This window comes from Callithrix jacchus, chromosome 12 (assembly GCF_049354715.1).
Source record: "Callithrix jacchus isolate 240 chromosome 12, calJac240_pri, whole genome shotgun sequence".
In the NCBI taxonomy this organism is placed as follows: domain Eukaryota; kingdom Metazoa; phylum Chordata; class Mammalia; order Primates; family Cebidae; genus Callithrix; species Callithrix jacchus.
The window spans coordinates 111,263,476-111,276,532 of record NC_133513.1 but is presented as its reverse complement, the minus strand read 5'-3'; the positions used below and the strand labels follow the sequence as shown (position 1 = coordinate 111,276,532).

Genomic DNA, 13,057 nt, shown 5'->3' with positions numbered 1-13,057 from the left:
CATAAATATTTTTCAGAGACCTATTATTCCATAAAATGTTAAAGTATGATAATTGGTATTTTTAAATAAGTGCCTTGAAAGTGTCCAAAAGGGAGGAAAACTTTATAAATCTGTAACAAGCTAGTAATTTTGAGAGAGTAAAATATATTCTGAAATGGATAAGAAATTTACAGTTATGCTAGAGTAAGCTGTTTGAATCAGATGCTTCAAATGATTATCAGCAAACTTTGCAATGACAAGATTTTGCCAGAAAACAACTTTATTTTGAAGTTTTTGTCTTTTAAAAATCTGTACTGTTACAAAGATGTGCCATTATATCTATTTTACAACCCAATATGATTTACACACACTAAACCTGTAAAATTGAAAGGAGTTAAAAAAATGTCGCCGTGCATTTGCTTGAGGTTATGCAGACGCTTTTACAAATCTTCCAAGTGGCTGTAAAGATGAATGCCTCAAGGGTCCAGCCAGGGCCCTGCTTTTCCAACCAGCTAAAGCCCTTATCTTAAATCCAAGCAAAGTACCATTAATCTTTTTGAAAGACCTTTTATGGCTTTTAATATATCCCAAATTAGAACATTTTACACCCTTGGTTCCTGAAATATGGTGATAAAAAGCCTTTAGAGCTTAATTTTCCTTACTGCATGCTCTGACCAATTTGCAGTTCTTTGTGATAATGTTTAGACACCTTAATTAAAATGCAGCAAAATATTGGATGTTCTATATGGAAAATGCTGATACTTTGGTTACACATAGAAGAAATTTTGTATTAATTTTTATTCATTTAAAAATATTTATTTCCACATTGTGTTGCTATAGTTATCTGATGACCCAAAACAATTTTTTTAATATAAAACATTGACCAAGCTTCTGTGATGTTTACGTTGGGCATGAAGATGCATTTTTCTTTTTATAGAAGGGAAAGGGAGATTCTTGTCGGCCTTTTTATTTGTTTGTAATACTGCAACTCAGCACGATATTCTTTTTTATTCTGGAACCAGTCAAGGTTAGTCATCTTGACTGGGAAACTGCGTTTCCTCTCAACTGCCTCTTTCATAGAAGGTCTTATTATCCTTTTATATTTTCAGGTATTTTTTCTTTCTCCACAGAAATAAGTGAGACACATTCATTTTAATTATACAAAGGACACAAAAAGACTATGAGTTTTCATCGTCATTACAAGCTAAAAGATTTCTTTCTGTAGAAAATACGCAGACCAGGTTTGTTTAGTGTTTTATCAGCTGAAGAACATTTTATTTAACCTAAGCCAAGGTAAAATACAGTTAGAAAATATACCTTTTATAGGATCAGGTCTGTTTGAAACTGTTGGCCTATGTACCTAGTAGTTATTAAGTTCACAAAATGATGGAGCCCTCTCATGTAAATAGCTGTTTAATATGTTCTAATGAATTGTTTTTAACAAGCATATACTGTATTAAGGAACATGTACTCTAAATCTTTACTGTGATGCTGGTTGTGCTGGATTTGGCCTTAGCATTGCTAGAGCACTAAAAGCTTTTACATTCTTTAGAGTACATGACCATGTCAAGGTGAAGAGTCTATTGAAGTCAGATGACTGCATGCCCAGTCATAGGGAGCTGCTCTTTGGCTTGGTTAGGACAGCCATGTTGGGAAATTCCAGTGAGAAAAATGTAAGCTATGTCTTAATTGACAACAGTTTTAGAAAATAATTTTCTCACATTGTTACTAGTACATGGCAAATATGGATCTGATCATTTTTGTTTCTTACTCACAGTATAGTCTCAGTTTAAATTAAGGTAACCTAGCTGAGTGGGCCATTTTTGGTGGGCGGTTTTGGAAAAACTGAATTTGCATTTGATAGAACACATAGGAATGGAGTTAATGGAGAAATGTGGATTTTTCTGTTTTACCTTTTGGCAGTGGGGAACAGGAAAGAGACTAAATTGTCCACTTGAATGTGGAGAGACTTATATGTATCTTAAACACAAGTAGTCAGCTATGACTTCCAGCAGATGATAGTTTATTAGATATATTTACTGCTCCCTCTGTAGCCTGCTGTACCTCCTCACATTTCCCAGCCCCCTTGTATTTAGTTGGAGCCATGTGAGTAGTTCTGACCAGTGGGCTGTGAGCAGAAATGATTTGTGTCACTACTGAACTAAAGCATCAAAGAGCCATTGTGAGATCCTCCAGCTCTTGTTCCACCATAATAATCCTGAAAGCCACATGTTGAGATACTGGCATCATAAGTGAGAGGAAAGCCCTGCCCATCCACAGGGACTTAAGGTGAAACAAGAAATAAAAGTTAGTTAGTGATATTTGGGGATTTGTTGGAAACTGTAAGATTGACTAGCCTTACTAGTTGACAGGTGTTAACTTGAATTTTTTTTTACATGTATGACAAGTGGATAGTTTTTCAGTGGATAGAAATTTCATCTTGATGAAAAATTATGCCAGAGCCTCCTTCCAGAGTTTCCTTTTCTCCTGGGATGATGATGATACAGCCTTTTGATTCTTAACCTTTTTTATTTGGTTGACTTACATGAACTTTTCAACAATAAAGAACTGCAAATGAAAAAAGAACCAAAAGAACAAAGCTAGCACTGAACAGTGAGATGTAACTGCCAACTCCTTTTCCCCATCCCCATGGTTTGAAAACAGCCTTTTTTGTTTAATGCTGTATCTCCAGCACCTAGAACAGTGCCTGGAAAATTATGCATGTATGCCTTCATAAAATTTGTTGAATGCACATTACCCTTTTAAAAAGAGGAGCATGATGGTAGTGCTGCTAGATATGCGTTTGAGTTTTGAGAAGACACTGAGACTGGTCTGCCTTACAATGAATCATCCTTTCTTCATCACCTTTCCTGTTGATGTTGAACAATTTGGCACCGTAGTTCAATTATTAGCTTTCGTCCATTTGTTTATGTTCTTTATATATATTCTTTACTGAAAAATCAAATCTATTTTTGCTTTCTTTTATAAACTCCAGACAGTACTTGACTACTACTTGTTGATTTCATCCTAAAGGAAACTGTTCTCCAAGATTAAGCTGGAAGACATGTCAAGCATGCCACACTTTGCTCTCCTAAGTTTGCTTCTTTCTTTACACGTGCGCTTAACCCCCTGCCATGCCTTACTATTGGCAAGCAGGTCCCTAGGACTTAGGCTTTAATCTGTTGACTTTAGAGTGGCTTCTAGGTCATTTCTTCTTTTTCACATCAGATTGAGTACAAGGGATGAAAAAGGCAAGAAACACCAAAAGAGGTACTTAGTTTTTGTTGTTTAACCTGGGTTCTTTTTTTTTTGCCAATCAGTTTGAGCTTATAAGGTTGCTCAGGTTAGCCTTGAACTCATGACCTCGCCTTCGCAAGCGCCACGACCTCTGGCGGGAGCCACTTTGGACCCCGTAACCTGGGTTCTTAATGGATACTCTTGAGCCATCTGCATTGGTGGACATTTTAAAAATAAGAGCACACTAAAAGTAGAAGATATCATCATGCTTATCCTAGAGATACTTGCTGGGGAACAGCTCTGCAGTCAGAGAGCTTTGCAGAGCAGAGTTTATAACTATGCTGAATGGCTGGAGAAATACAGAAACAAGGACTGTTTTAGGTTGAGTGAAAGAAGACATCTGGGATGAGGGGATTTCACTGTGAATGGACCTTATAGGACTGGCAGATGTTTGTAAGGGGCACACATAGAGGGCCCTGCACAGTGGACACTTAAGTACTGTGGTCCTGGTGCCCAGCCTTTTCACCTTAGCACCCCTAATATTCTTTCTTCTATCAGTGAATTGAAAGCTGTTGCCCATCATACCAATGCATTTATGAAGTAGTAATTAGCTTTCCCATGTTTTATTAATCACATCTGTGACTGCCAATCAGAGCTTCTGATCAGGATGAGATAACTGGTGTGACCATACTGAGTTGCTGTAATTCTAGCCCTGAGCAAAGAAATTTGATGTCTCTGTCAGTGTCTGCAGCCTTATCAGGGGTAAATTCCTGTTCGGCCTGCTGCAATGCTGAAATAGCTTGAAGATCCTCATTACTACCTTTGTGGACCCTCGAGGGGCCTCAGTTTGAGAAGGATTTCCATCCAGGAGACTGGTATAACTAGGGTAAAGGGTCTGTTGGTAGTCAAGGGAGATATGGGTCATATCTATGTATTCATTATACTTTGTTTGAAGGCGACTGAATGTAGAATTTCTGATTTCTAGACATGGCTTTCTTATCCACAAGTTCTCAATTATTTGTATAAATAAAATTATTGTATTAGCTGGAATATTTATTTTCACTTTTTTTTTCTCCTTTGTAATTCTTAGCTTGGTGTCAAAATTGCCAAAGCAGTTGCCTGCCACAACTTTGTAAAAGCCAAAAAGGAGGTTGAAAATTCACAGGCTGCCCGAAAAAAGAAGAAACTCGCATGGGGGTGAGTTTACTTAACATTTTTAGTAGTAGTTCTTCTGACTTCATAGAAATTGTAGAAATTCTGCTAATATATTTTGTGATCTAGTTTGTGTATAACTGTTACTCATTTTACTTTTTTTGTCTTTGTTGAATATCAGATTATAAATATGGAGGCATTTCTTCATCCTCTTTAATGTTTATTTTGTAATCATTGGAGTATGTGAAAAATTTTTATTTGTTTTGCTTTGGTCTCTAAGTAAACATGTTCAGCAAAGTATTTTTTTTTAAGAAGTAAATTGAGATTTTTATGTTCTTCATTTTAGGTTTGAAGCAAAGAAGAGATGGGAAACCAAAAGCAACATGGGATATATGTAACTTGCCAGAGTGCTTCAAGACATTTGTACTCAAATGCTCAATTTCCTGAGAACGTTTTCCTGCCTATGTTAAATATGTCTGAAAATTTATAGAGCTAGAACACAAATAAGCATAAAATTCAGGATTTTGATTATCAGCTCTTCTCAATCTTTCTCTAAGGACTTTGTCCTATTGCAGTGAATAAAATGAAGCATTCTGTATAAGAATGTAAGAAAATATCTAGAAAGGAGAGGATAGGATTTTGTTTATCTGTTTGTATGGACCCACAGTATAAAATCAGTTTTGCTGCTTTTGGTTTAGTATAGTCAGTGTGCTTCTTGTACTTTCTTCTTATTTTGAGACAGAGTCTCACACGCTCTGTCACCTAGGCTGGAGTGCAGTAGCATGATCTTGGCTCACTGCAACCACTGCCTCCGGGTTCAAGTGATTCTCATGCCTCAGCCTCCTGAGTAGCTGGGATTACGAGTGAACGCCACCACACTCGACTAATTTTTTTTTTTATTTTTAGTAGAGATGGTGTTTTGCCATGTTGGTTAGGCTGGTCTTCATCTCCTGGCTGACCTCATATGATCCACCTCCCTCAGTCTCCCAAAGTGCTGGGATTATAGGCATGAGCAACCATGCCGGCCTTGTATTTTCTTATCTGTACCCAGTGTAACTATATGTTTACTGGAACTGTGTTTTTAAGATTGACAATTGTTTATAATGGATTAGTCTAAATGCCAAAAAGTCTCAGTTGATACTATCTTTACAAATGACTTGACCTTAATGTTATAAAAGTAGTTACTGATTTTTTACTGGAGGCAGACTTGATATTTCAGAATTGTATAGTAAAAGCAATTTATTAATTTTGGTGTACTTTCAGATAAACTTGCAATAAAGGAAGGGCCAAATGCAATATTTGGAAGATGATTTAAATTCAGCAATGCCTAAAAATGTCTTCCTAAGTATCTTTCTTAGCCATGTCTTTCTTTAAATTATGAAATGGTTCTTAGAAGAGATAATGGTGTAAGTGTATTAAACAGACAGTTATAACTCCAGATAATATAACTTTGAATGTTCTAAGAACTGGTTTGTTTGGTTTTCCACCCATTCCCCATTTCCTCCTTAGAAGATTGAATGAATTAATGAGCAGAAAGAAAGGATTGGTAACATGGGAAGTTGTTTTCATTAGATGTGCATTTCCTGATTCTAAGAGAAAAGGGGCTCAGGGAAATCATAAAACAAGTGGGTGAATAAGACCAGGATAGGGTGTATTGGCACCTCCCTGCTCAGTGCCCAGCAGAGGTAAAGAACCACTCAATGTGGTTTTTTCCTCTTAGGTCTTTGTCAGAGGGTTCCTGGCTGTCTGCTATAAACTTTCACTCAGTTGATAATATAAATTCAGAAACATATAAAATGGATCATGATTTTAATTATAAACTGTTATTTTTAGACTTAAAATAGTAACACAATTTTTTTAATTTATGGTGGCACATTTGAAGTTTTTTTTCCTATGTTCTGGAATAAAAGAATACCTAGCTCATATTTAAGCATCAATAAATCGTATCTTATTTTCATTTAGTTGAGAAAAGCCAGCATAGAGAAAGCAACGTTATAAAAGATTATGTGTCATACTAATTCGGTATCCAGACCAAATGTTGGAAACTCTTATTTTATGATTTAATATCCCTTGTTCCATTTTACAGATACGATCATGTAAAACTCACCTACAGTATTCATTTCAAACTGCTAATAGGTAAATACAGACTTTTAGTATAGAAACCTTTCCTCTAAAAATCTATTATGGGGGAAATATTCACTATGCAATCCAGTGGTTTTGTCTGAAATCCTAAAAATATTTTTGAGCAGGTGAGTGGTATAGATATTCCCACACATGGGGCCCCAATACAGGCATTTCCCTTTCACTTGTCTCTTTTTTTCCTCTCTCTCTTTCTATGCCATAGAGCATTTAGTGACCCCTGCAGGCATACTGCACTTCCCATACTGAGGCCTTGCCAGAATGGCCTCCTGTAGGGTCTAAGTCTCCAGCCACCGAAGCCCTTCTTCAGCTTGCTTCAGTGCCCACAGTTGGCCCCTCAGCGCCCCCTCGGGTTTCTCATGTAGATGGGAACATCTTAACTCAGTGGAAGGCAGGTATTGCTGCAAAATTAAGTGTAGTGGGGGCTCATTTAATAAGGGAAGCCACATCTCTCATCAATCATCGCTCTTCGGGGCATGGGTTGTGGAAAGCTCTAAAACAGGATGTATAGCAGGAGAGGGGGTTGGAGGGAAGGATGTGTGAGGACAGGTTGTCATGGGTTGGCCCTGCTGACATGTCATTTGAGAGCAGTTTTATTTGATCCTTTCTAATAGGAATTAGGCATTTTACTCATAGGAACATTGTTCCTAGAGTACACATGCTGCTCAAAGGATGTAGTTACTTGTCCACTCCATTCTAGTCGCAGCAAAATAAGGATTCTTTTTGGATCCATCCGTAATAACTTTGGTTCCTAAAGCTTCAGCATGTGTGTTTTCTACCACCAGAATCCCTGAGTTAGATCAGCAATGTAAACGTCAGTTATTGTTATCTGAGATTAACATGTTTCAGGCCATTGGTATGGCATTAATGTAACTATGATTTACTGTTTAAGTACTTTAGGCTAAAACAACTTACTAAAGAATGGTAATTTTGAGCTTACAGTCCCAGTTCTGAGAAGTGAAGTTGGCAGTGCATTCTTATTTGGGTGCCCTCAGGATGTTTCTGATTTTCAGCAGAGCATTCTCTGTCTTTCACCAAAAGGAGAGTTTGAATATATAATCTTAGGTTTGCTATAATTAGTTCCGATGACAGAATTAAATACCGCAGCCAAGACTGTAAATCAGTACATAAACAGGTTTCTGCAACTGATCATAAATCTCAAACTCCATATTTTAAACACACTTATTTTTTTAGGCTGACAGATAAGGGAGCATCAGGCTAACGATAGGAATAAAATGTTATCTGAACTTAGAACTCACATTAAAGTCTTCTGATTCTCTTTATACCTTTTGTCTAAAGTAGTATCTTTTAACTATTGGCTTATTAATAAATAAGGCAAGTTTGAATTCTCAGAAAATGAAGGTACAATTTATAAAATGTCCAAATTTTTGGTAAGACATTACTTTTTAAGCAATGCATGTCTTGGTAAATATAAAACATATTGTATGAGGTTGTTGTTTAAACAAAGTGAGAGTTGTACATTGTTTTTTAAGAGATGACAGAGTTTGAGGAGGCAAACCGATGTTATGTCAGATCTCATTTTGAAGTTAGTGAAACCTAGTCTAATCCAGAACCAACTGAATCCAAGTTTTCCATTTTGGCAGAAGTTGCTTTTATTTTTAGTATCTGGCAGAGCAACAAATGCTTTGCATGTCAATTTAATATTTTTTCCTGCCAACTGTTTATTCATTGGCTTAAAATTTACACTCTACTAAAGTCTTAGCTCTGACTTTCATGAAACAAATAGTAATATTTGGACAAAATATGTACATGAAAATCTTTTTTCCAGGACCAAATGTAGATTGGTATTTGTGACATCAGTGGCTTCTAGCATGGTGACGGATCTGAAAAGTGAAAGGCTGTGTAAACCCACTGCAGTACATCTCAAGTGATTTTTATTATGAGGTAATCAGGGATCTGGGTTTCCAAATTTAAATTAGTGGGTGACTTTATGCTAGAAAGTAGAATATGTGTTACAATAATAAGTTTACCAATATATATTTGTTCTTGGCCTTTGTAGGAGGAGGATACTGAGACAATAATTTTCATTTTTGAGGTTGGGGTACTCTGTAGATTTTGATAACCTGTGCGGAACTGCATTCTTTATTATTTCATCCTCCCTCCACACTGCTTGCCTTAAAAGAAAAAAAAAACCTATACACATTTCCTAGTGTTATTGCTGTAATGAGCACAGACTTCCTGGGAAGTGATTCTTGCCTTCAGTAAAGGACATGGCAGCATGTGGCCGATGGAGATTGCCATGAGGAAACTTGGAAAGGTGTTGAACCACTTTGTGCTCATGTTAAAGTGAAGTATGTTGTCTCTTCAGTATCTCCACCTCCTCCATTGTGAGTATTCTGGAGGTGTCTGTTCACTTTGCCAGAATTTCTTCAAATACAGCAATGCTTCAGAGTAGCTTCCTGCCACATCAGTTTTCTTGATCTTAATCCCTGGAACACAGCTATAGGCTTCTGGGGGATAGGTCATTAAATGCCATGCAGTGTGCTATGTTTTTAGATATGCATGTAAAATTAAGAATTAGCTGAGGAATAATTATCTTTTTATTATTAGTAGTAGTAACTTATTTTTAGATTCAAGTGAAGTTTGTTTTCCAAGCGAGATGACATTTTTAAGAAATTGAATTTAAGTATGTGCTTTTATATCCAGACCAGGTTTCTCAAGGAAACAGAATACAAGGGAATGAAAGGGGAAGGGAGGGTAGTACCCAAGAGACGCCTCGGATCCTAAGTGCTCCCCTGCCAGGTTTCCCCTGTGCCTACCCACTGGCACTGTCCTGGCAGCTCCAGCCCACACCGCCTGCTGGGCCCTGGGCTGCCTCTTGCTGAACAGCTGCAGGGGGCCTGCTATGTGACGGGAATGGAATGAGGTCATCTTTTTCCACCTCTAATTTCTGAAGGGTGTGTCTTTCCAGTTTTTACTTGTTCATTGAACTTAAAGCCTTAGAAACCAACAGCTACAGTACAAGCTGTAATTATTGATGTCTGTTTCATATTCATCTGTAAGTTCTGGCATTTGATCAAGAAGTTAATATATCACTTCATCTTCAGGCTGAATGTGTCTCAGCCATAAAGGTTTTATTGTTTGATGGATAGCATACAATTATGACTGCCCACAATAAAAAGTGTTTTCATTTGTAAGATGGGTGATACTAGAAGTAATTATGAATGTCACAAGGAATAGCGAAACAATGAAGCTTTGCATTTCTTTGAATTTCTCTTTACATAATGCCTGAGGAACATTTGCTGAATGCCTACTATATGTCAGATAAACTAACTCTTGCAGATGCAAAGATGAATAAGCTCAATCTAATAGGAAATGTATGTAAACCATGTTTTAACTCGATTTTCAGGTGGGCTATTAGAAAATCAGTGAGTTTTTCTTTGCCAAATACAAAGAAATATTTACATATAAGAAGTAACCTTAGACTTAAAAATTTTAGTTATCTGAGTATATACTTATTGTACAGGTTGCTGAGTTTCCTAGCTAGGCAGTCAGCTACAGTTGCTCACCACTTAGTGACTGTTCCGTACATGCTCACATCAGATTGGGTGGGATTGTCGCCCTGACTCTCTCCTGGAGGTGGTGAGCATTGGTGGGGTTTGACTCAGGAATGAGTGCACTTACTTGTTCTGCGCACTGCACTCAGTGATTTTAAGCTTAGAGTTTTCTTAGACTGCATCAACATGTCCTTGATTTTAGCTTGGCGGGGTCACAGTGCCTGCCCGTGTTAAGGTAATGCTTGCTACTACTGTAGATATGCCCCTCCAAATACAGTGACTCAAGCACATTACGTTTCTTGTTCATGGGACAAAGAGGGTGCTGCTTGCTATCAACAGGGGCCCTGCCCTGGGCTGTCATTAAGAGACCCAGTCTGACAGCGACTCACCACCTTCTTTCCCTAGTAATCCTGGGTGTCCCCATGCCAGTCAGCTGGAAGGGAAAAGAGCATGGAAGAGCACTGGTGAGAAGTTATGGGCCTGGCCTGGAAGTGGAATACATTAGTTCTCACTTTGCACTGGCTCAGACTTCCTTCATCACACCTAACCACAAGGGAGGCTGGAGAATGTAAACTGAGAGAAGAGAAAATAAATCTTAGTAAATAGCTCACAGTAACTGCCGCATTGCCTCAGTCACATACGATAAAGTAGTAACTTTACATTTTGCTGATGTTGAGTAGCACAAACCACTGTTTGTGGTTTGATAGAGTCATTTTTACTTGGGTGTGTTGACAGAGCTGAGTCAAAGGAGCCGCTCATACTACCATGTAGTGGGTGTGGTGTCACAGTGTGATACCTGCTGAAAGAGCATTGCACGCTCAGTCAGTGAGGCAAAGGCAGTGCAAGGATGTCATAAAGCACTGTTGGGCCTTTACCAGGTAGGCAAATAGAAGCAAATGCATCCTAGGTAGAAGGAACAACATGACACATTTGAGGCATAGCAAGGACTTAGCAGGGGCTGGGGGACAGAATGAGAGCAGGGAAGTGGAGCAGCAGAAAGAGGTGGCGCTGAAAAGAGCTGTCCAGAACCAACTCACAACTTTGAGAGATGCCAGGGAGGTTGGACTTGTCTGGGGAGAGTTGGGTGTCTATGGATGGTGATGTGGGATGAGGAAGGTAGTTGGCAGGTTTTAAAGAGTAATATTATCTTAGTATTTTGGTAATATTGAGTTATACATTTAGTATTTAGTAAAGTAAGTCATTTATACTTGTGTGTCATAATACCTGTGGAATGTCATGGAAATATCAAATGGGCAATTGTATGTAGCAATCTGAAGGTCAGAAGAGAGGGAGGTTGCAGAGACAGGTCAGGAAAGAGGTCTTAAAGGTAGCATGTCATTAGGAATAAATGCCACTGAGCTATCAGGGAAGATTATGGTGGAAAAGCGGCTGTTGGAATTAGCATCAGATGGCACTGGTGATCTTGGCCAAATCAGACATGCAGACCAGAATTGCAGTAGATGATGCAATTGCATCTTAGGTAAAATTTCTTAGAAACGGTGCCTCAGATCTCTTGTGGAGGTGATTTATAAAAGTATGCACTTCAGGAAGCATTGGTAAGGGAGGGAGCAAAGCTGATGAGGAAGGGGAGTAGCTGAATGGGGTAAAGCCTTGGCCTTGTGCTGGGGGGCCTTGTGCTGTGAACTCTGGCAAAAGAGCTGGTTGTCTTTTTTTTCTTTTTTTGGAAACGGAGTCTCACTCTGTCACCAGGCTGGAGTGCAGTGGTGCGATCTCGGCTCACTGCAACCTCCACCTCCCGGGTTCAAGTGATTCATCTGCCTCAGCCTCTCAAGTAGCTGGGATTACAGGTGCATGTCACCACACCCAGCTAATTTTTGTATGTTTAGTAGAGACGGGGTTTCACCGTGTTGGCCAGGATGGTCTCCATCTCTTGACCTTGTTATCCTCCTGCCTCGGCCTCCCAAAGTGCTGGAATTACAGGCATGAGCCACCGTGCCTGGCCAGAGCTGGCTTTTAAACCCTGTATTAGTCAGTCAGTCAGTGCAGACCAGCATTTTACATGGGATGGAAGGAAGGAAGGAAGGAAGGAAGGAAAGGAAGGAAGGAAGGAAGGAAGGAAGGAAGGAAGGAAGGAAGGAAGGAAGGAAGGGGTGGAGGATACATACCTGGTCCTTCCAGTTAAACTATTTAATAAATAGTCATGACTGAGAACATAAGCCTTGGAACTACTGTTACAGTTGTGTAAATTTTTTATAACACTTTGAGGATTCACTGTTATATATGCTCCTTGCCTTAAATGGACATCTTGGTTCTACATACATATAAATGTCTAGCAGATTGAAAATCTAAAATTATTTCATTACTCTTTCCATACAGTGCTCTTGCACTTTCCTCTAAGAAAGCCAAACACACATTATACTTGTTTTATAGATGAGGAAATCAAGGTGCTGGGAAGTTTAAGAGATCTCTCCAGCCATTCATCTAGCATAAAAGGGCTGACATTAGAACCCTGGCCAGTCCTTGGCTTCTTCCCCCAATTCCAGTGGTTCTTGAAGTGTAATCCATGCCCACCTGCAAGCAGAATCACTTGTTAAAAATGTAAACTCCAGGGTTCCTCTCTGGGGCCAGAGCCTGGGATTCCACACTTTAAAATGCTCCTCTGTGATTAGTGCGTACAGAGAAGACTCATTGTCTTGGAGCAACACCCACTTCTTACACGGGGAGTCTGGGATGGGGAAGAGGAAAGCAAGCCAGTACAACTTGCACATGTCTTATCACAAACCATAGGGAGGGAGGTGTGCCAATGGGTATAAATACTGAGTCTAATGCCATTAACATAAATGCTCATATTCCCAAACAGGCTGCCTGTACTAGTACACCACCTCCATTTTCCAAAAGAAAAGGCCAAGATTCCGTGTCAAAGAACTCAATTGGAATCCTTGCTTGGTACTTGCTTCCTTGCCAACAGTGCTCAAAAAGAAAAAGAAAATCCAAAATCCATGTACATAAAAGTTCCATTCCCAATGGTGGAGGGCTTAATTAAAGTCCTCAGATGTTTCTATGCACCTTGG

At 38.8% G+C, this 13,057-nt stretch overlaps 1 protein-coding gene across 6 annotated transcripts in view; it reads left to right on the top strand.

Moving 5' to 3' along the window:
- FAM204A (family with sequence similarity 204 member A) overlaps positions 1-6,309 on the top strand; it is a 33,689-nt gene extending 27,380 nt beyond the window's left edge. For all 6 annotated transcript variants that reach the window (XM_009010352.5, XM_002756632.7, XM_078344078.1 and 3 more), the window contains 2 exons: positions 4,307-4,413; positions 4,715-6,309. In XM_009010352.5, the coding sequence (XP_009008600.2) occupies positions 4,307-4,413; positions 4,715-4,766 (159 nt within the window). In that variant the 3' untranslated portion in view covers positions 4,767-6,309. The remainder of the gene's footprint in view (positions 1-4,306; positions 4,414-4,714) is intronic.
- Positions 6,310-13,057: the final 6,748 nt, after the last annotated feature.